The sequence below is a fragment of the Phoenix dactylifera genome, chromosome 6, assembly GCF_009389715.1.
Source record: "Phoenix dactylifera cultivar Barhee BC4 chromosome 6, palm_55x_up_171113_PBpolish2nd_filt_p, whole genome shotgun sequence".
In the NCBI taxonomy this organism is placed as follows: Eukaryota; Viridiplantae; Streptophyta; class Magnoliopsida; order Arecales; family Arecaceae; genus Phoenix; species Phoenix dactylifera.
The window spans coordinates 12,839,329-12,866,367 of NC_052397.1; the positions used below are offsets into that span (position 1 = coordinate 12,839,329).

At 38.1% G+C, this 27,039-nt stretch overlaps 1 protein-coding gene across 1 annotated transcript; it reads left to right on the plus strand.

Annotated features, from left to right (window-relative positions):
- Window positions 1–1,067: 1,067 nt before the first annotated feature.
- LOC103705306 (U-box domain-containing protein 4-like) lies at window positions 1,068–2,573 on the plus strand. Its single transcript, XM_008788968.4, has 2 exons — window positions 1,068–2,117; window positions 2,236–2,573. The coding sequence occupies exons 1-2, from the start codon at window positions 1,164–1,166 to the stop codon at window positions 2,308–2,310; spliced, it is 1,029 nt and encodes a 342-aa protein (XP_008787190.2). The 5' UTR covers window positions 1,068–1,163; the 3' UTR covers window positions 2,311–2,573.
- The last annotated feature ends 24,466 nt before the right edge of the window (window positions 2,574–27,039 follow it).

Genomic DNA, 27,039 nt, shown 5'->3' on the forward strand with positions numbered 1-27,039 from the left:
AAGTTTTTTCTTTTGAGAAATGAAAAGACTATCATTATAATTTAGAAAATTGTAACTTCCTGTTTTAGCAAAAAGATAAAATTTTCAATAAATATGAACAAACAACAATGAATAAGCATCTTTAGAAGATAATTAGCTTGGTCTTTTGCCTTGCAATGAAGCAAACATTGTGGAAAATTTAGTTTAATGAACTTATTGTGGTAGCAAATATCTGGGATGGTATGGTGCGCAAATATTTGTCTACTTTATAACTCATGCGGCAATCTCGATGCACCTGAAAATTTTTCAACATGTTCTGGTTGGGCCTCGTCGAGTAAACCCGAAAGCTGAGCTAAGCAGACCAGAAGTGGCCAAACTCTAAGGCCAACACCTCTCAGCCTACCTTAGCGACTTTGGCTACTGATCGAAGCCGAGCAAAACCATCCCTGTGAAAAAAAGCACCTCAATTATTTCATCTGAAAAGCATGTACAATTCTATCATGTGCTAGGTTGTTACAGCATATCCCCAAAATTGTTATGCCACATCAACCGTATGTTGCGGCACGACTTCAAGCTTGTTGGAATACAATTTCAGGAGATTCCAGGCTCCAGCAAAAAAGATTAGGTCCAAAATTTCTCAAGAGGGAGGAGGAGGGAACTCATTTGAACTAGGGAAGATTTTATGTTTTTGCTATTCTTTCTTCTTCCTTTATTTCTATCAGAAATTTTTCTCTTATTTAAGCTTGGGTTCGGTCACAGTCAATCCGAGCTCTCATCGTCACAGATCTTCATTTATTATCTTCTAAGACCACGAAGGTGGTAGTCTCAGAGATTCTGTGTGGAAGAGTGAGAACGAAAGGGAGAGGTCATCTTGCCACGGTTGATGGTTTGCTTGCAGACGCGGTTGCCCTTGCCGGCCCCACTCCCACCCTTTAATCCTTCTCGCCAAAGGAAAAAGTCCCACGCGTTCCCTCCTCCCCACGTGCGCCCGCCACTGAGATTCCGAACGGATCGGCCCCCTCGCACGTGTCACCTCTCCCCCCACCCCGTTCCATGCATCCCTCCTCTCTTATTTCTTTATATAGTTATATATCTCCTCTCCCCTTCTCCAACGCGTGGCATCCCCTGCTCTTCTCTCTCGATCGAGCTGTATCGAAACGGAGAGCCTCGCGAATTATAGGTACATGGGTCGCTCCTTCAGCGACGGCGTCGACCCCTCCGGCGCCTTCAGCGAATGCAACAGCGACCGTTCCGGCGAGTTAATCCCCGCCGCCAACAGCGTCGCCGCCCACCACCGCCTACTCATCTCCTGCGACGTCGAATACTCCGACGATGTCGTCCACGGCCTCATCTCAGACCTCGAATCCCCCTCCGTCCCCATCGAATCCCAGCGACACGCCGCCATGGTCCTCCGCCTCCTCGCTAAACACAAATCGGAGAACCGCCTTAAGATGGCCCGTGCCGGCGCCATCCGCCCCCTCGTCGCCCTCCTCTCCCACCATGACCCCCAGCTCCAGGAGCACGGCGTCACCGCCATCCTCAACCTCTCCCTCTGCGACGAGAACAAGGATCCCATCGCCGCCGCCGGCGCCATACGCCCCCTCATCCTCGCCCTCAAGACCGGTACCCCCGCGGCTCGCGAGAACGCCGCCTGCGCTCTCATCCGCCTCTCCAAGGTCGAGGAGCACAAGATCGCCATCGGCCGCGCCGGCGCAATCCCCCACCTCGTCGACCTCCTCGAGACCGGCGGCCTGAGGGGGAAGAAGGACGCCTCCACGGCGCTCTTCTTGTTGTGCTCCGCCCGGGAGAACAAGATCCGGGCCGTCAATGAGGGGATCGTGCGACCTCTGCTGGAGCTGATGGCGGACCCGGGGTCCGGGATGGTGGACAAGGCGGCGTACGTGCTGAACTCCGTGGTGGAGGTGGCGGAGGGGCGGGCGGCGGCGGTGGAGGAAGCGGCGATTCCGGTGCTCGTCGAGATGGTGGAGCTCGGCAGCCGGCGACAGAAAGAGAAGGCAACGTCGACGCTCCTCCAGATCTGCGAGGAGAGCGTCACCTACCGGACGATGGTCTCCCGGGAAGGCGCCATCCCGCCGCTCGTCGCACTCTCCCAGTCCGGCACCACCCAGCCCGAGCAGGTAACGTCTCCGTTAGCCAATTTAATACTTTCTCGCTTTCTTTGTTCGTTTTTTATTTTTCATGCGCTTTAATTAATCGATTCATTGATTGATTTTATTGGGATGGAAATTGTTATAGGTGGAGGCGTTGATCGAGATGTTACGGCGGCCGAGGGCGGCGGAGGGCGGGGAAGGGCGGCAGTGGAGGGGATGAGCTCCCCGGCGGCTCCGTGGTGCCACGTGGCTGGGTACTTTAATGTAAATGTGCGACCGAGAGAGTGAGTGTACATTTCCAGAGCGCTGAAAGGACTTTTTCTTTCTTACTTTTTTTTTTGTGTAATTCTGAACAAAAAAGAGGAGGAGGATTCTCAAGTGAGGGTTGAAAACATTGTGATTTGTGATACTGTTTGAGATATTTTGTTAATTTGTGATTACTACTAGCTGAAATTTTAAATAAAAAGAAAAAATTGGGTCGATGTATATGGTGTGCGAGGTGGGTGGGGAACGTGTCCGCATGAGAGGCGTTATGCGGGGGCTTTTAAATTGCTATAAATGACGAGGGCCACAGCCTTAGCCTTGCCCATTACTCTGGGACTCTAAGCTTTGAATTCCTTTTTATTATCGGATGGGATGAGTGGGGGGAAGTGGAGGAGAAGCCACGTTTGAAGGCATTTATAAGGTTGATAAGATTATAGAGACATTTATGCCACTTTTACTAGTAGCACAGGATTTCCCATTACCAACGTGGTTGTACCTTTCTGACTCGATTGGCTATACTCGCCCGCCACCGTTGTACCAACAAAAAAAAAAACAAAAACAAAAAGGAAGAAGAAGAAGAAGAAAATGAAGAGTAAGAAAGGGAAAAAAAAAAAAGGTTGTTTGTTTTTTATCTCATCACTGGGTCATGGGATTTATCCTTTCTACTCTTTGGTTGATACTGGGGCATGGTGGGACACAGTTGGCCTGGCGAGGGAGGAGCAACCGCCATGGATGCTGATGGTGCGTTTGCTATCAAATATTTGATTCTGTGGTTGGTGGATACTTGGTGAGTATTCAATGGAAGGTGTTGTACAGAAGAAAAAGTGCGCTCGGAAATATTTTACTTTTTAATTTTTTTGATTGTATTCGTATAAATGTTTTTATTAATTAAAAAAAAAAGAGAAGAGAGAGAAGGGAATAGTTTAGACGTCTAAATTTCAGATAGCAGCTATATATGCTTCGGATCATAAAGGCCTGCATCTCAATGCGTTGATGCGGTTTCCTTTCAGGAGGAAGTCTCATGCAAGTACGAGTATCTGAGCTAGTCCAAGACTCGAATCAGGATTTTCACTCCACTTGTATTTGAGGTGGAAATCTTAAGAGATAACATCTCTCAAACCTTGGAACCCCCATCCATAAACAGAGAGGTATGACTGAGTCAACACTCTGGTCTTATGCTTGGGTTGATCCCATGGCTTGAGGGGGGTCCCATGATGTTTATGTAGATCTAATGTTTTGTATGAGGGAACAACTATACTCAGATTGTCCATTAGTGAATCTGCTTTACCATTATTTTTCGTTCTCAACCCTGATTTATGTGCCTAAATTATCAGGAATGGATAATCCTGATGCTTTTTTTTGTGGCATTTCTATGTTACTATAGCACTATTCATTTCTTAGTGATTGATAGTAAGAATGGGGCTTATCTATTGTCTCTTGGGAAAGTAAACATTGGTCCATTGGATCATCAGCATGCTAGATCGAGCAGGTGATCGGTGGTTTCGATCTACCATGAGACAAGGTTTAGTCTTGCTTTAGTAAGAGGGCATCACAATTTCTAGTAGGATGAGAGTAACAACTCATAGATAAGTGAAGCTAATTTGATCGATGAATACAAGTACACTCCATGGAAGTTCTTAGTACAGAGACTAGATACTTGTCGAACTGTTGGAGATGCCTCTGCCTTGAACCAATCTCGAAAAGTTGCCCCATGTTGCTTCATAAACTGCAATCAATTTCTGGAACCACGTTACTACCCATGTGGTAATCTTCGGTCTCCTATTCACTTGTATGTGCCAAAACATCAATCCCCACAAAATTAAATCAAGTTATTCTGTGTTGACCCAAATTTCCTATTCCTGACCACACAAGAAAGCCTCAGCCAATTAGGGGCAAGCCTTGTAGTAGGAAGTAGGAACAATGGAGTAGTCATCTCTTTAATTATAGATTCTTGTGAGACCCACAAATCTGTTCACCCATCCATCTCAGTCTTCAGTAGTTGTTGCATCAGAATCCATGGAACGAGACGTTGTGGCTGATATTTTACACTGATGGAAGCATTCAATCCATGGTCTACTTAACCAAATCCAATGCCGAGTGGTGGGTCCCGGTCTTCTACTTTTCTAGAAAACTTGGCTCGTGACCGGGGCCTTCTTTATCAGCTTATCTTTCAACGGTAGAAAAGAAAGCAAGGCGTCTACTACCTGCCGCGGGTTTCAGCTGTGGAAAAGTAGAAGGGACCTGACAAAGTGCATGCGGACATTTCGCAGGGTCTTCGTTCTCTTGTCCTCTGTTTTGGAATATTGATACTGGGAGGCAAATATCTTCTTCTTGCAAGAAAAATGCTGAAGTCTCGTCCCTCTGGCCTTTTCAGTATGAAAGTGAAGGTCTATTTATTTCATGGTTATTAATTTAATGAGTGCGTGTCAACTATGTCGTCTCAGAGCCATTCTTTGTCTTCTCTAGTTGATGTAGATATGGCCGTCCCTTTGGCTTCATGCTCTTTGCCTGTTCAGATCAGATACATACATACATACATACATACATATATACATATATTTATATACACATGCTTCCAATTTTATTCAAGATTACGCAATTAAAGAGAATATCATATTACACCAAAGAGCAGCAAAGAACGGATGGGAAATAAGTTGAGCTGCTCATAAATAACATATCTTGAGCTGAGCTAGATTGTTTGAGGTCAACCGACAAAGAGATGATCAGCTTATATTAGTTCTAGTTCTAGAGCTTATCTAAAACTATCCTCTTAATAATATATAAAATAAATATTTCTCAACTTTTTTACATCTTCATAGTATTTTTTATGAGATTTTATTGCTAAATGTTGGCCTAACTATTAATCTTCTCACATGCTTTTATCAAGAAGAGAGGATAACTACTCTTCATGGCTCCAAAATGAATCATGAGGCATCCAAATCAAATATCTATACTATTAAACATGTTCTATACTATTGAAAATATTTAGAAATAAAAAATAATGTGTTTTGATAGTATCTAACCCATTATTAAAATGATATGAGATCTTGTTTTGCTGTGATGCAAGTATTAAAATCTATTGATTTTTAATCTATATAGTTTAACACGTATAGCTCATGATGAATTAGGTGGATATTCAATTTAAATTCTTTATTATATATTTTAACCTACTAGCATGACGAAGATGTTCATTTTTCTGTCTACATAATACATCAATTATATTTGTCATTCATAAAAAAAAACATAGCCCATTTTAATATCTAAAACTTGTGCTAAGCAAAACTCCGAAAATATTAATATGGTGAGATGGTAGTCAATATTAACTTCAAATATCAGCAAATATGGTCATCAATAATTACATCAGGTTGATCATTTGAAAATAATAACCAATAAATTGATTACTAGAACAAAATCTACTTCTCCATCATTCAAAAAAGCATAAGATAGGTCCCTTTGGCATGACTAACATTACAATTGACATTTTCAAGAGGAGCAAAAATAATAGTCCTCAGATTTTCTAATTCGAGAAAAAATAGTTTAATACTAGAGGGACTGCCTTCATCAGGTTGTTCGAGATAATAATTTACATACACATTAACCGCTAAATGTTGTTGACGACACAGTGACAACCAAGACAAAATTTTTAACCTTATATGCCATTTCGAAAAAGAAGATAGTTCTTATTATAAGATTAAAAAGATAGGATTGAATGCATGCTCCCCTTACTCTTAAAAAAGAATCGGCACTCAACTCACCACCTCCTTTAATAAGAGTAGTGATACTAGCATTAACAACGTAAGAGAGGTGAAGCCAAGCATGTAATGACAAAAGGTAAAGAAGTCTTTCTCCATATATTTATGTGGTTTGGCTCCATGTCTTGCTATGTATTTGGTCACTTACCCAATTTCCCTCATTGACCCTCTAATCGGGACCCTTTCTCTCCACTTGAATATTTAGCTTATGTACACACGTTCATATGACCTCATCATAGTATCTATTCCCATATCTTAATAGTTTTCCTATACACCTACATAATTTCACCTTACTCCTATAATTAAGTATCTTGTACTTTTCTCCTTACAATGAATCTAGGAATGTAGTCCTTTCATACTTCGGTTTTGAGTCAAATTGGTACCTTTCACATCATTGGTCTAGTGTACTAATTGGAAATTTGGAACAATAATTGGACTACTTCATAGGTACACATACTTGCACAGAAACAAACCAAACAGCTCAATGGCTGGTTTACTAAGCTTGACTTGGGTCATTTATTTTTCAAGAGTCACAGGATTGGAGTAGATTAACCGTATCAAGAATTATAGATGATATCACGAGAGACACGCAAGAGACCAGCCAAGTTATCCCCTTTTCCTAATAAAAAAAATAAATAGAAAAATAGTTAAAATCAAAATAATTTTGTGTAAAGTTGAATTGTCTATATCTCCAACCTATTTAAATCCTTGGGTGGAGTATGTAGAATAACACGCTACTCGGAGTAAATGAACCATGCTGGATCAGATCTAGAACAAACACCAAACACAAAAAATATTTATAGAGAATTACAAGAAGAAAAGAATAGTGAAAAGTTAAATTTGGGATAGAAAATAAATCTATTTAAGAAAATAAAGGCTGAAACAATGAGTTCAGTTCCATCTCACAAAAAGGCTTAGTAAAAGCGGTTCCACATGCAAAATGATTTCTCTCCAATTTTTTAATGTAACTTTCTCCCCCTATTTATAAAACCACACACTCTCTCCCACTAAAAGATCAAAATATTAATATCATGCGCTAATTAAAAAATAAATTCAAATATATTAAGCCTAAGACTCAACCTAACTTAAAGTGGACTTAACATTGAAAGACAAACTATTCTAATTGGTATTGGAATAGTTTACAAAGATAAACTAAGAATAGAATCTTAATATAAGTAGGACAAGCAATAGACTTCCAACACTCCTCACCGTTGTGAAGTCCATGCCAATAGTGTTGAACTTGTTGATATTATGAAACACCATAGTAGCTATTACCATCATTGCTACAGTAACAACAATACATAACAACTTGTCGAACAAACAATTGAATAGCGGAACTTTTTTAGTGGCTCAAACAATAATTTTTTGTTAGCTCATACTCTTTGATACATATATTGAAATTGCCAATGTCCTCCAATTTCTCTCCTTAGCGCTAACTCCATTGTCACTATATTGAAATTCCTAGCATCCAGCTTATCCCGATGAACATCCACTCTTCAAGCAACTTTTGTTTGTGATGTCTGATCTTGCTAAAATTTGAGTGGACGACCGCAAAAATATCCAACACTTTTTCGGCTCCTTTACATTCTGAATATAGAGATAATTTTCTGTATCGACTAAATCTTGAATAATTTACATCACCTTTCTAGTTTTAAATTCCACTTTATTCTCGCAACCTCATTGTTGAGAGTATCTATTAGCACTCTCTCTGACTCATTCAAAATGATCAACAAATCTTGTTCTATCAAATAAAGCTTAACAATAGATTTCCAAATTGGAAAAACGTATATTTCTTAACTTATTGCAAAAAGTGATTGTAGCGAAAACAATCATATTGATATTGGTAAGGTTAGACATGTTGAACCCATTGAGATAGATAGTAGTAGCATCAGCCATGATGATCACCTCTTGAATCACTGAAATAAGAGTTCATATGCTTGCACCACTGCAGAGAGAATGATTGGAAGTTTTTTTAACCAGGCTGGGCTACGAACATAGTAACCATCAATAATCAACTTGCCGTTTCAAAAATTGAGCTCTGAAAAATCTAATCGAAGATGCATACTGTCTGGTTACTTTCCAACCTTAAAGCCTATGACTCTGATACAATATAGAATGATAAACACATAAATCACCAATCTCAAAATCTATGGTTTTGATACCATGTGGAATGGTATGCTACCCAAAGTAGATTGACCGTACCAACCCAAGATCTAAAATAAATACCAAACACAAAAAAATATTTACAAAGAATTATGAGAAGAAAATAATAGTGAAAGAAAAAATTTGGAAGAAAAAATAAATCTGTTCAAAAGAAAATATAGGCCGAAAAAATGAAGCCTTCATGATATTTGATAGTTTGGCTCCCTATTAGAAAGAGGTCTCATAAAAGGGGCTCCACACACAAAAAGAATTCTCTCCGTATTATTTCACATAACTCTCCTTCTAGGGATGAAAATGGGTCGGATTATATCTGACCGTATCCATTTCCATATCTAATTCAGATCGAATTCAGCTATTATTGTTTTAATCCGATCAGATCTGGATACAAATCAGGTCCTGTCGTGGGACTGCCTGTGACTCAGGGGATGATGAAGTTGTGGCATCCTGAATTTCTGAAATTCTTCGAATAGTTAGTTCAAAAATCTTTCGGATATGGATAAAGATGCAAATATACTTGATTTTTTTTTTTGTTTAGATCTAGATTCGGATATCCGCATAATATGGATAAGTGAAAAGAAGAAGATTAAGTTAAGTTAAATCAGAGAACCAATTAAGAAATTAACCAAACCTTAACTAAAAGAAATCCAGATATCGGATGACCGTCACTTAAAATAATAACCCAAATATAGAATACCTGATTCGAATAAGATCCTTCAAATCACCCCACATGCCTGAAAAGTACCAACTTCTCATCCATCTGTTTCATCCCTTTTTTCTCTTCATCGTCTTCAACCAACTAGGGTTTTGAAGGTCTGTCCATTTTTTAGTTTCGACCCGGCGATTACAATTGGCAATAGCCATGAGATACCTTGGAGGTGCCATTGATCTCTCTACTTCGATGACAAGCATCCTTGAATAGTATATTCTTTATAAAATTGTTAGTTTTTATTATTGATAATACTTGTTAAAATTATATTTTTAAATTAATTTATTCTTTTATGATCATATCTTTATTGTTTGTTTTTATTCTTCAATTTTGCTCAAATTTGATTAATATCCAAAAAAAATATTTGATCTATATCCGTATTCGAATAAAAAAATATGGATATGTTTAATATCTGATTCGTATCCGTGTTCGTTCATAATAAATATAGATATACTTAATATCCGATTCATATCTGTATCTATTTAGAATAAATATAGGTATTAATTTTGATATCTATTTAATATCCGTATCCATATCCATATTAGTTGAAAAATATGGATACAAATATAAATATATCAATATCCGATCTGTTTTCGATCCATATCCGATCCGTGTTTAGCCCTATCTCTTCTTCTATATATATAACCATCCCCTCTCTCCCACTAAAGATAAAAATATTAATATCATACTCCAACTAAAAAACACTCAATTATATTAATCTTGAGACTTAATCTAACTTAAAGTGGACTAGCACTAAAAAACAAAATATTCTAACTAGTTTAGGAATAAGAAACAAAGATAAACTCAGAAAAAAAATTCTAATATAAGTAGAACAAGTAATGGACATCCAACATAGTAAACTTGTTCATAAATTCTTTGATAACCTTGCGATTTGCCCTTCTTAACCTACCCACAATATCTTACTTCCTCTATCCATGGGATAGCATGTTAAATAGATTAAATGAGAGGCACTTTTGTAAGTAATTAAAATGGGACAAACTTGAAATGATGTCGCAACTTCTTACTTAGCACTATGACTATAAAATCTTTTTAAACGAACACATAAATATGTTCCTTCCAATCCCCCCTTGCTTTCTGAAAAAAAAAAGAGGGAGTAATGTTTTATCGACGATCATGTTTTAAATTTGGATATGTTAGGTAACATTCACCAAAAATTTTAACATGGTGCAGTCAGGTTAACAATACTATTAACCAATAGTTTAGATCAGCACAGCATCAATCGGAACATTAAATGCAACAGATGACGAAGCAGTATTTTTTGATGTGAGTTAAGCTATTGTTACTATTAAAATCGAGATGTCTGGTTCTAAATTAAAGGATGTCTTTTATTACTCGTGATTCAGTGAGGGCCCACCGTCCATGTATTGACAATAGCCGAAAGCCCTGGGATATAGAATCGGATCTTTTCGATTCATTCTTGAGTTCCAAGAGACCACGGCTCCAAATAGCCATTTCATTATATATAAGATTATAATAATAATTTAGTTTACTTTAATACTTTCTTACAATATATTGGCAATGCTCTTTCTATGGAAAATGCTATAGCTAATCTTAGTTTTTCTTGTTAGGACCATGCATATGTTTATTTCAGGACCAAGAAACTCAAGTAGCACTTCCGGCTAATTTTTTTGGGTGAAATTATAAGTCTTTACTAATGGTGCCAGAGTAAGCTCGGCCTATGGCCTATATGAATTAGGAAATACCATAACATGAGTCCATTTTAGATTAATTGACCACAGGCTGGTCGTAGTAATTATGATCGGATTTGTGATAATTATAATTTAATTTAAATTAATTTAGACCCTTAACCAGGTGAGGATGTTTAGGCTTAAAACTAAATAAATATATAAGGACCATCACGTGTGTATTTACTCTATCAGCTATGCATTGGAAAGATCAGGACATTTATACTGGGCCAAGAAATACCTTCCGGCTAATCTTTTTAGGTAAGATCTTGGGTTGTTACATTATTTTTAATTTATTACAAAGTGGGGTAGGCTATATTAGCCATTGTATAATTTGTTTTAAAGCATTCGCATAGGAAAATTTAAAAGCAAAAATGGAGGAATAAATTTGGATAAAATCAATGTAAAACTACTCGAACATCTTAGTCAAATGGTTAAAATGGATTAAAGAAAAAATTGTGTCTGCCACCTTTTTTGAAATTTCAATGGTACCCGCCCTTAACCTGCACAAACCTTGTACTAAAAGACCAAAAGAATCATCCAAACTCTAACCCAAATGACAGCAAGTTTTTGTCATCTAAACTGTTCTGGTGATAATCGTATTTCCGTCAGGTGTATTCGATTTTTCACCTATAAATTTTTCTTGTCTGATCTTTGATTAATGCGATTCAGGATACATTAGAAGTCTTATTCAACATTGGATTTGATAGAAGTAGTTTCGTACTGAAATTTTATCTGAAGTATTATTGGTGAACTTTTAAGATGGCTGCTACCAATATATATCACTGTAAATATTTGAGTTTCTTGGAGACTTATGAATTAAGTTCCTCCTCCCATTCATGCTTAGCCTTCAATTTAAGTTCATCCAAGATTATTTGATATTGCTCCTTCGGTATTTCCATGAATCGCAAAAGTAATTGCAATATTTAATATGCCATACTAAATAAAAGAAACAGAAAATTATTTGGATGGTACCATGTGAAGGCATTCAAGCTAGTTTTGAAGAAAAAAATGGTTTAAATGGAATTTGAATTCATGACTAACCACCTTAATTAACATCCATCATCTTGTTAGGCTCCATCCTCCCCTTCTGGTTTTGGAAAAAAAAGGAAAAATCCAACAACATCTCTGATGTCCATACCATTTGAAACTTTATCCTAAAAGATTAATTCCTTGTATCAAAATCTATTGTGATGATGATATATGGTTATCATATATTTTTAGTCTAGGCATGAATTCAGCAACATTGATATTTATAGAATTTGAAGTTTAATTGCTATCTGATACACTTAAATTTAAGTGCTTTGATTGGATTAAAAGCATCCTCGAACCCATCTAAGGAGATGGAGGAAAAAGCAAAAAATCTCCTCTTGAATAATTTGCACCTCGAACGGACAGGATGATGGAGGAACATCATTTTATCAAGATGGAATTATCCAAATCTCAAGCCAACACAAAGGAAGAGATGCCAATCCTTCACTGAATATCCAAATGGCATGCAAGCATGTATAAGAGTCAGTTGATCAGCCGCTTATCCAACTAGATTGCCTCATCCTACTCGAGCACTAGGGGCTATCCCTGCTAACCCATCTTCTCATTCAAAAAGAGAGGGTAGAAATTTTTCACTCAATTCACTGAAAAAGAAATGGTCATCTTACAAATGAAGCTGAAATCAACTGGTTTCTTGGCTTGCCTTCCTTTCCAACCTCTCATAATCCTTATATGGAATAAACTTGTACATGGAAATTGGAATCCAGGGATAAACTTAGAATTTGCCTCCAGAACCAACTTGAGTACCTCACTTGCTCTGTCATATAGATGATATGGTAGGTTGCCAAGAATTAGATGAAAAGTAGAATGAAGTTGGTGCTCAAACGGCTACAATCAAGAGCACTTCAGAATCGTGTCTTTTAGACTTCTCTTTCAATTTGTATGTGTTAGGCGAAACCTGTGACATTATTGAGATGGAGCCGCCCACTAACTCTCCAAAAGCTATAAAATAATAAGATGGGGTGACCCCCATGTAGCAGCCAATGGTAGGGAAGGCAGTTTGGCCTCTTTTGGCTTGACTGCTTGATTGAAGCTCCAACTTGGGATTGATTAATGCAGGAAAAGCACTTTGCGTGAAAAACGTGAAGAAAGGAATCACATCTCCGAGTTATAAAATTTGAAACTATTCACACAAAAGTTGTGGCTTCCAATATGGATGCAGATTATTATCTGAGAGGGTCACTTTTGTAGTAGGAGATATGTATCTGCTCGTCCCTTGATTGCCGTGTGGTTTTCCATTTAGAAAAAAAGAAAAAGAAAAAAGAAGGCAACTGTATTTAGTCAATATATGATTGTTTTGCTTTTATATTTTAAGGGAAAATGGGTCTTGGAAAAAATGGTGCAAGAAAGTGAAAGATAATTTGAATGTCTTTCGATTGGTACTTTGGCTACAGCATGATAGGTAAAGTATGCTAAGATGATGTGGAGAATTGAGTTAACAACATGATTTTTTTTTTTGGATCTATCATTTTAATAAGCACACAAGGGCTATAAATCTTGGGACTATGCTTTATATATGTCCTTTAGAAGAATTAGGCTCAACCCATATCAGCTCTATTAGCCCCTGCATCAATCATGTGCCATCATATTGCAATCGCCTACAACATCATCAAAACCATTAGAATTAGGAAACACAAAGCACTTAACTTCCCTTAGATGGACAAATTGAATATTGTCTAGCCTATAGATTTGCTGAAACAAGCATCATATTCTAAGCATAAGTAGATTATATTTTGAGATGGACTACTCTCCACTCGAGCAAAGACATTATTTACTCCTCTTAGATTGATCGGACCTAAATGTGAGAATCCATACTGTTGATTATGATTTATACTACTGAAAATGCATAAAGAGCAAAAATGACATGCTTGGAAAGCCTCTAGTCTACACATCAAGTAAGTGCACAAATGAATGTACGGTTAAAATAATATAAAATTATTTTTTTCAAAAATCTAACATTATTATTTATTGCTTTTCAATTTATGTATATTTTAAATATATAGATTATGATCAACAAGATGAATTTTTAATTTAAATATTTTTTTCGTGCAGTTCAGTATGCTAGCACTATAAAAGCTATGTCTCCTTGATGCATAAATTAGAGACCATAATGGTTAAAGAATTGCATATAATGTGTTTGTTATCATTATACTTTGTATGGAGAACGGAGGCAAAAAAATTCCTTAGTCTTAACGGCAACCGGCAGAAATAGAACTACTCCAGCTTGGTGCGGCTTACCTTCATCATAAATGCAGGACGGATAAAAAGCAAACATGTGTGCTTCCTTTTAGAAACAATTGAAAAAGGAAAGCTTTAGCTTTTAGTTGACCAGTTCACTCAACCGGAGACTTCTCTTTCTCTCTTCTTTCTCCGGGGTGGGCATACTGAGGACATCTTTCCACTTTCGATCGTGGTACCACATTTTGATTAGGTGCCTGTCTTCTTCAATATATTACTTTCTTTTCTTTTTTTTTTCTTTTTTTTTGGTAAAAAATAGGAGGGGTGGAGGGACGAACCCATCCACCTAACAGCCCCCACTGGGCCCCCATTCTACCAGTAAATGTTCGATGCGGGTTGCAAGTTTTCCGCATGCCATCCCCGACCTGTGGGCTCTCCCCACTGGGATCAACATCCACGTGTGAGTACGTCACCCCAGCACCACCGAAGCTATCAGCGGACCAATAAGCCGTCCCAATCTACGTGTCCGAGCAGAAAGTATCTGGTCTTTTTAATTTAATCGACGCCCGTGCATTTCGAACTCGAAATCACAGGATTAAAAGTAAGGTCCGGTTCCACTGAGCTACCACCTTTGTGGCAATATATTACTTTCTTTCTAGAAGGCTAGACTTCACATGGTGTTATTTGTTTCTTAAAACAAAAGCATGGTGTTGCCGTCTACACTAGCGAATAGCCATCCGCATGTCTGAGCTATACACACATTCCTCTCAAAGTAGGATATCACACTTAATTCACACTAGGTACACATATTACATGGGGAAGGGTGTGCACACTGTGAAATAATTGTGAATGTGTATAAGTAGGTCTAGCGCTGGAGTTATGGACGTCACAAGATGATACATGCAAGGCATCTCTATTACAGCTGGGAGGGGTGGAAGCATGTCTCTAGCCAAATACTCAATTGAGAAAATCCATAGGGTAAAAATTCTTTCCATGGAAGTCGGGCTTGTAGCACTTTATCCAAAACGAAACAACAAAAAAAAAAAATCAATTAGTTTTTCTATTATGTTATAACTTAATTGGTTGGAAAGGAGGATCCTAGAAACATAATCTCAATTCCCTTAAAAACATGTACATATTTTCAAGCAGCGGAGTGTAACCACTTTTTATTTTCTAGCAGTGCTACCCGCAGATATATTATTCGATCCCTTTACCATGAAACCATGGTTAGTTTTATGAGAACACCATATGCTTGCTAATAAAAAACCTGAGACATTAGTTTTGTGAAACTCACAGCTACTAAATAACCTCTGAACTAGGTGCAACTTGGGAGGATGGACATCATGAACAGTTGTTAGTTGGAGTGCAAAAATTGAGAAAAACATGACCAAGCCCTATGGCCCTTTGCTACTGGCTATGTTGTAGCCTCATTCAAAATGAATAGGCATCAAGTCAAAAAAAGGGTAGAAAAGAACACAGTGACCAGCTGATTGCCACCTGAATTCTTGTAAGAACCAGGAGAATAACGTCGTAGGCTACTGCTTCCAGAGTGGTGCAAAATTTACAAGCATGTTGATGTGGTCTCATCTTCATAGGGTTAAACCTTTCCTGTCACCCTTCTCCCTTCGTATGCGGACCCTCCATAATGGATGAACAAAGCCCATGTAAGAGTGGAACAAGTGAGGCTCACAACGCATGAAGATAACCTCCACATTGGTCATCAATCTTCTCTCACTTTCCCCCCTAGAAGATTGAAGTCTCATTATATGATCTTTCTATAAGGAAATCAACGCACTTGATCATAAACTACCATGCACAAACACACACACACACACAAAAAAGGTAGACTTTTTTTTCCTAGAAAATGATGATGCCAATACAAGAACATTGTAATGAACTGCAGTTATCTTAGTTGCTAAAACCACTTGACACGAATAACATGGAGTGTCACTTCAACAAACTATAACGAAAATATGAAAAGCATGATCAAAGTCATTGAGGCCAATCCACGAGGATACTCAGAACAGAAGCAAACAGTTTTCGGATGATCCAGGCAACTAACCATCAACACATGAATTTTCCACATAGGATCCCATTGATCAAGATCCTGATAATTTAACAATTATTGTGCCAAATGCAACCAATATACCAGCAAAGCATATATTTCCATAGAAAAGGAAAAATTCCGTGTTCTTTACCAGCTGTTTGAATTCCTTACAGCTACCAAGAAGATTATGTGCCTTTAGGGTAAGCATTAGAAAACCTGCACCATGGATACTCTGCCAAACACCAGACTGGACCATTCCACATTCGTCTGATTATAAAACACGCTGTTAAAATATATACCTACCTTCTGATGAGAGAATCTTTCGAGCAAACCCGTATCTTGTTTAGGAATAAAATTGATACAAGAGGAGACAAACAAGAACGAAAACAAAACCTTCTGATGAGAGATGAACAGAAATTCACATGGCTTTATGCAACACCACCTTCAAAAATACGCCCACTTATTCACATTAGAACGCAGTGCTGCAAAATTCTCCTATTGACTTGTCATACAATATAAAGACTTAAAACTTGTTGTATACCAATAAATGTTCTGAGTCAGCCTAACCTGCTCCGAGAAAAATGCAGAGAGCATTGCAAATTAAGAGGCTTATTAGTTAAATTTCCTGAAGTAGTAGATTCTTTCAAGATGATGGAATCATTAATATCAACTAAGGTTCCACCACCAGTCGAAGCATGGTGCAGGTACAGCAATTAACCTGGTATGATAGATTTTTTTCCCCCTTCAGCAGTAAAGCATTCTAACATCATGCAAGTTTGTTCCAAGAAATTCAATTGAAAGAAATATAATCCATAGAGAAATTCAAGGAGGCGAGGGCCGACATTGGCACAACAATAAAATTGCTCCATTGTAACCTGTGTCACGGGTTCGAAACACGGAAACAATCTATTGGCACCATCCTGCATTGGGATGCTTCTTTTGGAAAATTCTAGGAAGAAAAAAACATTTTTTATCTTATGTACATCCCATGATCATACCTAAAACTAACTATATGGAAGCTCCAGTGGTAAAACTGATCAAGTGCTCTAACATGTACATGGAGTAGGAGTTACCAGTCAGATAAATGCAAAAGAGCTGGCAACAGCGTCATGCCCGGAGATGGCTTTTCTTTTGGGAAATTCTAGGAAGAAGAGAACTTTCTTTTATCTTATGTAAATCCCATGATCATACCTAAAACTACATGGAAGCTCCAATGGTAAAACTGAAGTGCTCTAACTTGTTAATAGAGTAGGAGCTACCAGTCAGATAAATGCAAAAGAGTAAGTGACACATGTCAAGATAAGAGTACAAATAACTGTCACGCCCCGAATCCATCACCCGGGTCCGGCATGCGACCGGCCGCATGAGCTCTAGAGCAGTGCCCTAAATATCATGCAAGGCCTAAGATAAACAACAATTCAATAAATCCACAACTAATTAATTAATTCAAATTGACAAATCCGACATGTCCAAATAAACAATCGGTTCAATTACAAGATTTTCAAATGTTCATCAATAAAAGATAAACTGCTTCTAACTATCTAGCAGTCAGACTCCATGCTGATCTCATTTCTCGTCCCACCCGATGGACTCTACAAATCCAGTGCCTCTGAAAAAGAAAGTAAGAGTAGTATGAGCTTTTCCAGCCCAGTAAGAATCCCAACAACCACACACAGTAATAATGATAAAATCATCAAAGTAACAAATAAATGTCATTTCATCATTTCAAAAGCTCAACAAACAACAAGTATATATAACCATTTCACACACATAAATCCTTTTTCACATTATGTGATCAATTTCCGTATTACTTTGATTCCCAAGTTTTTAGACTTTTCACTTCTGGCTTTGGACTAACCAAGTTCATGACCCAGTCCAAGACTGCACAAATCCCACGCATAAGCTCGTGGCAGCTATCCCACGCGTAAGCCCGTGGAGGCTATCCTACGCATAAGCTCGTAGAGGCTATCCCACGCGTAAGCCCGTGGAGGCTATGCTACGCATAAGCTCGTAGAGGCTATCCCACGCATAAGCTCGTGGCAGCTATCCTACGCATAAGCTCGTAGAGGCTATCTCATGACAAGGTTAGTCCAACCCATTTTACATGTCTAGTTTTACATGTTTAATCACATTTCAATCACGTCACATATTTTCATAATTTCTCAAAAATATGTTATTCCTTCCCAATTTAATTATTCCAATACTTTTCATAATAAACAAAATGCACACCTCATAGTGTCATACAAGCTCAAAAACAAATAGCAACATACTGATAAAATATATCCAACGATAAATCGAATATATGCATAAATAAAAGTGCTCAGATATAGGGATTCTTACAGAAATTTGTAGACTGACTCAAACACGGATCCGAATCACAACCTACGTGCTGGGGTGCTGAGTCCCCTGATCAAAATCTCCTGGCACCGCTGACTCCTCCCCTACAATATCAATTACAAATCACAAACTAAATCATTTAATATTAAAATATTCTAAACTATAATTCACTTTTGCTATGGAGTCCATCACCAAGTTCCCAAATATCTCAATCCCTCCAGATCTCGGGACAGTCGGGGTGGCCCGACTTCCACCTTATACCACCGGCCTACGTCGTCGCCAGCCGTGGCCGCTGCCACGCCGGCGATGATGGCCGGTCCCGGTGAAGGGACCAAAAGAAGGGAGTGGATGAGAGAGAAGGGTTCTTCCCTTCCCTTCTCCCTTCACGGATGGAAATACATCTCCCATCCTGCACCTCTTGGTCCAAGGCAACGGCCATGGTGGCTGTGCCTTTACCTTCCCCAACCCGACACACCTCGGCCACCACTGGCCGAACCATCGCTGGCCGTCTCTGCTGCAGTCGCCGGCGATGGTGGCCGGCCAAAAGAAAGAGAGAAGAGGAGGTCCCTTTTCTTCTTCTTTCCCCAACACCCGAAAGGGTCCCCCCCCTCTTCTTCTTCTTTCCATCATCAGCCGAAGGCCCTCCTCATGGTGGCTCGGCCTCTTCCCCTCCCCCCCCACCCGACGGCAACCCAAGCAGCCTCCCCCCCGACCGCCGTCGTTGCCGCCGGTGGCCAACCCACGCGAGAGGAAGAGGAGGAAGGGACGGGATCACGAGGAAGAAGACCTCGGATCCACCATCCCCCATCACCAACCAAAGCCCTAGAACCCTGCTCCGACCTCCCACAGTCCCGATTCAACCCCCAATGCCATGGATCCCGGCCAACCGGCGGCCGGCGGTGGCCAAAATTCACAAGGAAGAGGCCGAAACAGGGGTACCCTGTTTCGGACTCTTCTCCGACGATCTCACCGGCCAAATCCCCACCATCACCGCCTTAAGTCCAGAAAATGAAACATAAGGAAGGGAGCCCCACTTACCTCGGTCCGACGGTGTGCTCCGGCGACCTTTCCGACGAGGATCGGAGGAAGAGTTCGTGAGCAACCCGGATTAAAAATCACCGAAGAAAAGAGGAGGGCTTCCCCGCGGCTGGCCGGATCTCGAGTCTCCGGCGCTCGGTCTCCTCCGGCGAGTCACCTCTCCAACGCCGCCGCCGCCGTCGTCCCCCCTTGCACCCTCCCTTCGTCCACCATGATCGTGCCTAGGGCACGATCGTGATAAGGGGATGGGCCCGGTCCTAGGCACGATCGTGATAAGGGGATGGGCCCGGTCTTTTCGGGCTGGCCCGTCCCCCTTTCCTTTTTTTTGGGGGGGGGGGTTTTACAATAACTAAGCAAAATGTCCTTTCTCTCTTTACCTTTTTAGCACAACATTAGTGCCCACACCCATTGTTAACAAAAATTTTGGCCAGAAGATTAACTCTTTGAAATCTTCAATGAAGTATTATGATTGCACGAAGGTCTCATCATAGCAATTACAGTCTTTGGATTCATCTAAACAAACAGACAAAATTTGCATCTACATTCTTACAGAAGAGATCAGCATTAAGTCAGCAGCTATTAGTTGAATAGAGAAAGAAAAGAGAATGCAGAAAAGCAAACCTCCTGTATACTTGCCAAAATTTATGGTAAGAACTTGAACTTGACATCACCAATCAATAGAGGCCAAATCATGACCAAGCATCGAATTTATATAGCTTCTAAAACCGTGAATTAGTAAAATGCCCACGTCATGCCTGTCCTCCCCAGAGACCATGACCATGAAGCATAAAAGATGTCTAAATCTCGAGAAGTATAATCATCTTGACCGAGTTAATTCCTGCCATGAAAGTGGAGCATACGGGAAGAGGAGCGGATCCGGCCCAGAATCTATGTGGACTAGGGGATATTGTAATACAGTTAATCATGGTACTTGTGATTAGATTTGAACCTTTAGCTTGACGAGGATGTTGAGGCTTAATGGAGGGAGTATATAAGGACTTACATGGGCGTGTGATTAGTCCATATCGATTTTTGCTAGGTAGATCGATCTTAGGTATTTATATAGGATCAAGGAACTCAAATGGCTAGTTTTTTTAGGTAAGGTCCTAGTTGTTATAAAATCAATATAAAAGTAAAATACGTTACAAAAATGTGACCATAAACGACAAGATGCATGCACGAACGTTTAAGATCTCGGTGAGTTAAAAGCATCTTGGATTGATTCAACGGTATTAAAACTGTTGCATTTTGACTCACCTCCTTTATGGATTGATGAAGAAGCTCCATGCTGGGTGGAGGGTCTCCTGTGACTTCTGAAGGAAACCATTACCGGATTATTGAGTTTGGGTTGGCACAATCACCTTTGAGGATGATCGACAAAGCTACTATAAACTCTTCTTTACGATTTGTAATCATTATCCTGATCTCAGCCATTCTATATGTTGTCTATATATAGCTCCATCAACATTTAGTTCATGAAAATTGCTTGCAGAAAACTCTCAATTGCCTAAGAAGACGGCATTTTGCTGGACTAGATATTTTGGACAGGAAAAAGAGGTCTGTTTGCAGGCAGCTGTCTTGTGTGAAGGGGTTCTGCTGTGATCCTACCTCTTTTTCTCATTCCTAACCCTTTGTAAACAATCTCTGTAAACTCTCTTCTATCGATAAAAGACGGACGGCTTTTCCTCCCTGTTCATTAAAAAAAAGAGCAAAAAAAAATCTTTACACAGGAAAAGTCGTAAATGTTGCTACCTCAGTGCAACTCATTCCATATTACGACCTTACATGATACCACTAGAAGCATTACTATAAAGCAGAGTGATTCTTGCTAATTAAGATGCAGCAAAATGGAATTTGTCATCACCAATTCAATAGAGGCCAAATTATGGAGAAATTATATCCTGCACTATACGCACCTACATGGTCATGCACCACACCAATCATACATCGGCTAGCTCCTGAAGGCCATTCACTAAAATGAGCATATGATAAATGAAGCCTATAGGAACGAGACAAGCATTGAATTCATAGCTCCCAAAATCAAAATTGTCTTCCCCATTCTTATCCTCTCCAGAGGGCAGGGATCTTGACTATGACAAGTAAAACATATCCAAATCTTGAAAAGTATAACAATCTTGACCACATTAACTTCTCCTATATATGAATGTGAAGCAAGCAAGAGTAAATGCCGCGATACACACACTATAGAAAAAATACGACATTCCGATTGTTATTTGCCGATGCTAGAGAGAAGCGTCGGTAAGTTGGCTACTATACCAAAATTTGCCAACGTAGCTTATTAGTATCGGAAGATTATGACGCTTAAAAGCATCGAGGAGGATGTGATTTTTCTAACACTTTTTGGCAAGTGTCGTTATACTATGATGTTTAAAAGCATCGTCGGAAGCCAATAACAAGAAGACGCTTAGAAGCGTCATAGGAAGCCATATATTTCCCAAATCTCCCCCTGACCCTTCATCAGCCCCCTTCCCTCTTTATTGTATAGAACCACTAGTTGAGCTCCTCCTCCTCTGCCTCTCCACTAGTCTTCTTCTCCTCCTTCACCTCTCCGCCAGCCCCCTTCTCCTCCTTCGCTAGCTTCTCCTCCTCCTCCTCCTCCTTCTCCTCCCCTCCCGTAGCCACCGCCAATCTGTGGTGTTCTTCAAAACTCTAGCCAACTACCCTCCTCCGTCGACGATGCTGTTGATGCCCCCATGGATCTCAGCCAACCCACTCTCCACTTTAGTGATTTTTTGTTTCTTCTCTTTGGTGATATTTTTGTTTGATGCCTTAAGAATCCCTTGTTGAGTTTTTGTTTGATTTGAAACAATCCACTTCACAATTGGAATGCTTCATTCAAATTTCATGGCGATCACCTTGTAATTTCAAGGAGTTACTTTCAAGCACAAGCCATAAGATATAGTTAATTTGCTGGCATATCATTCTGAATAATTACTTATCAGCAATTAATTATTAAGATGAATAATTGTCTTCTAAGATCATTACAGCATGAATACCTTATTGCCCATCCATCAAGATATCAACAACTATACTTTCATGTCACTAGAAGACTAGCAATGATAAATCCATTTACTGCTCAATATCTAATCTCAAATTTGTGGGTCATGGCGATTCGACAGTAGCCTAATTGGAAGCACTATGACCTGAGATAAGAGAATTTTTGGTTACTTTATAAAGATCTTCTACCATCCAAAGCATGCAAAACATCACAAATTGAAGATTATGGTGCTTTAGCACCATACTTTCTCTTTGATGGATTCCACAATTGTCTTATTAATAAGCCATATTTCATAGTGATTTACACCGAATGATCTCTCTATAGCTGAGAGGGGTTGGTGGGTAGAAGTATCTCATGGTGCATGACGCACTCTGGGAATGGAAAGTTCATTGCTCTTTTGGAAACGACACTATATTATGGTTAATGACCATAGAATACAAGCCACTTGGAGAACAAAGTTCAGGTCTGCATGGAAACCACTGAGGAAAGAGCACTCACATGCTAAACACAACAACGATTCCCTGTGTGTCTTGTTTTTTTTAGCTTTAAAACACTCTTTTGTGCTCTGTTACTATAGTCAGCATATAATGGAGTTTATTTCGATTCTTGATCCTCCTACTAAACTTATAATCTATATTCTGTACAATATTACTCAATTGCTTGTAATTGACTCTTGTGATCAACTTACATAATCCATTTAGAAGATCTAAACATCGAAAATAAAAGAAGAATATAAAAATTGGCATCACAATTTTAGTGTCATTATGAGTGAAATTTCTAGTTAGGCAAGCACTGCTTAAAATCAAATACATTGCTTGTGATTCCCTCAAGCATGCCTAGGATTCCTAATACTTGTCCTTCAAGAGATCTTAATAAAGTTGCAGCAACCTCCTAATATTTGTGGCCTCATGGCATTCACCTTCTGCTTGGAAAGCGGTCGGGCTTGCTCTGTCTGTCTAGGATTGTTGTATCGAGTACCACAGTCTAACAACATAAGATCTTTTAAATCGTGTAGATTGTTATGAAATTTGTGATTTTATCAAATCTTTGTATTCTAATAGAATGTATTCAATGATGAAAGACTAATCTGTTATGAAATTTTTTACAGAATGTAATATTAATTATTTAATTTTATTTATTTTTTTAGATAAGTTGCAATTCAATCAGTATTCTAATATAATGGACAAAAGTTGGATATATAAATCGAGATCCAGCAAAGAATATTTGGATGGAGTTTAGAATTTTATTAAATTTGCATTTGAGAAAGCTAATATGAATGAAAAAGTTTTATATCCATATCGAAAATGTGTAAATTGTCATTCTCTCGCTCCAAAAACTGTTGAAAAATATTTGGCGTGGAATGGTTTTCTAAAGAGTTATACTGAGTGAGTATTTCATTGAGAGTCCATGTTGTTGTCTTCATGTAACCAACTCTCCTATATAGAACACATCTCTAGTTTTGGATCCAGTAATGCACAAAAAAAATCTTGTAGAAGAAGATAATATAAGGGGCTAACTAAAAGATGCTCATAGACATGGTATTGAAAATTTAAGAGATTCTAGTGGAGGATAAAAAGCAGCTGCAATAAGTGATGAGCATACATTTACTGATTCTATAAATATTGAGAAACCTATACCTTTATCTAATGATGAGATAGCTCGTTATCATAACTTGGTGAAAGATTGTGATCAAGAACTATATTCGGATTGTAAGAATTTTTTGAAGTTTTTTTCTTATGCATTTATTCCATTTGAAACATTTAAATGGGTGGTCTAGCAAGTCTTTTACTAAGTTGCTTCAATTATTAAAGGATGCATTTCTGGAAGGTGTTAATTTGCTATCATCTTCTTATGAAGCCAAAAAAATAGTAAAAGTATTGGATCTTGGATATAAAAAGATTCTTAATTGTCCAAATGACTGTATGTTATACCATGATGAAAATGTTAACCAAGAGTCGTGCCATATATGTAGACCTTCATGATAGAAAAAATATAAAGAAGATGAGGATGATTGTTGAATGAAGTGGATGTTACACGGACTAAGAAAAAATTGACCAAAATTTTGCATTATTTTTTTCTTATACCTAGATTGAAAAGGATCTATGCATCATCAAAGATAACTTTATCGATGAGATGGCATGACTAAAGTCTTACAAAGGATAGAATGTTAAGACATCCAGTAGATAGTTTAGTATGAAAAGTATTTGATGATAGGCATCACGATTCTGCTTCTGATCTTCGTAGTGTTAGCCTGGATTTAATATTTGATGGGTTCAATTCATTCCGAATGATGAATTCTACATACAATACTTGATCGGCCATTTTGATTCTGTATAATTTGCCACCATAGATGTGTATGAAACAATCTTTTACTTATTCTGTCAATGGTTATTCCAGGTGATAAAGGTCCAGGTAATGATGTTGATATTTTTCTGCAGCCTTTAATAGAGGAATTGAAATAGTTATGGAAGGGTATCAATGCATTTGATGCTTTTACTGGCCAAAATTTTAAATTGTGGGCAGCTCTTATTTAGACTATCAATGATTTTTCTGTATATACTAATTTATCTGATTGGAGCACTAAGGGGCATATTGCATGTACTTCTTGCGAGGATTCAACCTATTCGTATTGAATAAAACATGGAGAAAAGTTATATCATATGGGACATCGTCGATGGTTAGAAGCAAACCATCCATCTCGTTTCAAAACAATTTGTTTGATGGCACTGTAGAGTTGCGACCTACCCCAATTTCACCAACTGGAACTGAAGTTCTTAGACAAATGCATGGCATCAATTATCGTTATGGTGAGGTCTCCAAATGTTAAAAGAAAAAAGTAAGGGTGGATGTTGGAAGCTCAATGAATGAAGGGTTAATAGAGAAGCTCAGTACTAGCAATCTTGATGCACGAGTGTTTTATAATACTAACAACTTTTTCAAAAATGATGACAACGTATATAGGCATGAAAATGATGATGACAAAATGGCAACATCTACACATAGAGATGTTAAGAAGATAAGAAAAAAAAGGAGCATTTCCTTTGATTTACTTTATTAGGAGTCTAATCTTCTTCGGCATAATCTTGATGTGAAGCATATAGAGAAGAATATTTGTGATAATTTGATTGGAACATTGTTAAATCTTGATGGAAAGACCAAAGATAACTTGAAAGCACGTCTTAATTTGAAAGACATGGGTATAAGATAAGAGCTTCATCCAAAAGAGCTTGCCAAGGATAAAATTTATATACCTCCTACATATTCCATAATATCCACTCGAGAGAAAGATCTTTGCCTATTAGTTCTGAAAAATATTAAGGTTTCTGATAGGTATGCATCAAACTTTTTATGATATGTAAATCTCAAGAAGCGAAAACTTTCAAATCCTAAAATTTATGATGGTCATATTTTGATGCAAGATATCTTTCTTAACTAAAGATAATCTAATTTAATGTCATATCATATATAATATTCTTAACTAAAGATTTAATAATTTTGCAGAGAATTTTTAGTTGCTCAGTGATGAGTCAACCATAAAATTCATCCGAAACCAAAGATTGAGCAACAATGGTTGTTTGAGTTATTTTCTAAATGGCTTTTCAAACAAGTTAGACGTATAATACATTAGGATTTTTTTTTGAATTTTGGTGGACATTAACATTGAATAATTAATCATTACTTGTATCATATTTTTAGGTACCAATGATGATGGAGAGAAATTATTTCGATGAATTAATAGTCATTACTCGAGGTCCGAATGATATTGTCAGCAGATAATGGTTTCCTCATCAATGGCATTAAATTTTATACTAAATAACGTGAGAAATTTAGAAAAGCCTAAAATAGTAGAGTTAAGGTAGAAGCGGATGGAAAAACTTATTATGGTACCCTTATAGATATTTATGAGTTGGATTATTATGGAAAGTTTAAGGTAGTATTATTTTGATGTGATTGAGTTGATATAAACTTACCTAGAGGTTTGAAGCAAGACATAAATGAGTTCACACTTGTGAATTTTTTAAGGTTGGTATATACTGGTGTGTTATTGAAGGATAACTCATTCATTTTTTCATCTCAAGCTCAATAAGTGTTTTTTTTTGCAAGACTCAAAAGATAAGGAATGTGCTATTATCATTAAGACTAAACCTAAAGACTTATATGATATGGAGAAAGAGTTGGAACAAAAGGATGATGAGACTTATACTCAGAATATGCCTTATAATATTGTGCTAACTAATGACTAAATGCTATAATAAGTTTGGTTAGGATGGATGCTGAAGGAGAGAGTAATAATTCTTGATTCTTATTAGTAAGAAATATTTATGATGTATACCTTGTATGAAATATTATTTTCTTTTATCATGTTTGTTTAATAGATATCAAATCTTGTTAGCATTTTATTTAGTATTGATTTTTATTTAGCTAATATTAATTTTTATTTATGCATCCTAGGTAATATCATGCGCCGAGAGAAATGATCTAGAGATGTGGAGTTTCAACATTCTCAGGCTTTTGATTAATCCTTGCAGTCCTAGGACCCAACAACATGAGCCCTAGTCTCAGCACGAGCTCCTACTAATTTTTCAAGCAAGAAGGTTAGTATGGATGACTTGCAGCTAGATCCAGAATAATTTAATTAAAATATTATATTTTTATTCCTATTATGATTTAAATATTTTATTTTATTTG

What these genes read in the sequence shown, in the direction of transcription:
- LOC103705306 (XM_008788968.4), top strand. Translation starts at nt 1,164, where the DNA reads ATGGGTCGCTCCTTCAGCGACGGCGTCGACCCCTCCGGCGCCTTCAGC. An exon ending in GCACCACCCAGCCCGAGCAG is followed by an intron (nt 2,118 to 2,235) that starts GTAACGTCTCCG and finishes AAATTGTTATAG; the next exon opens with GTGGAGGCGTTGATCGAGAT.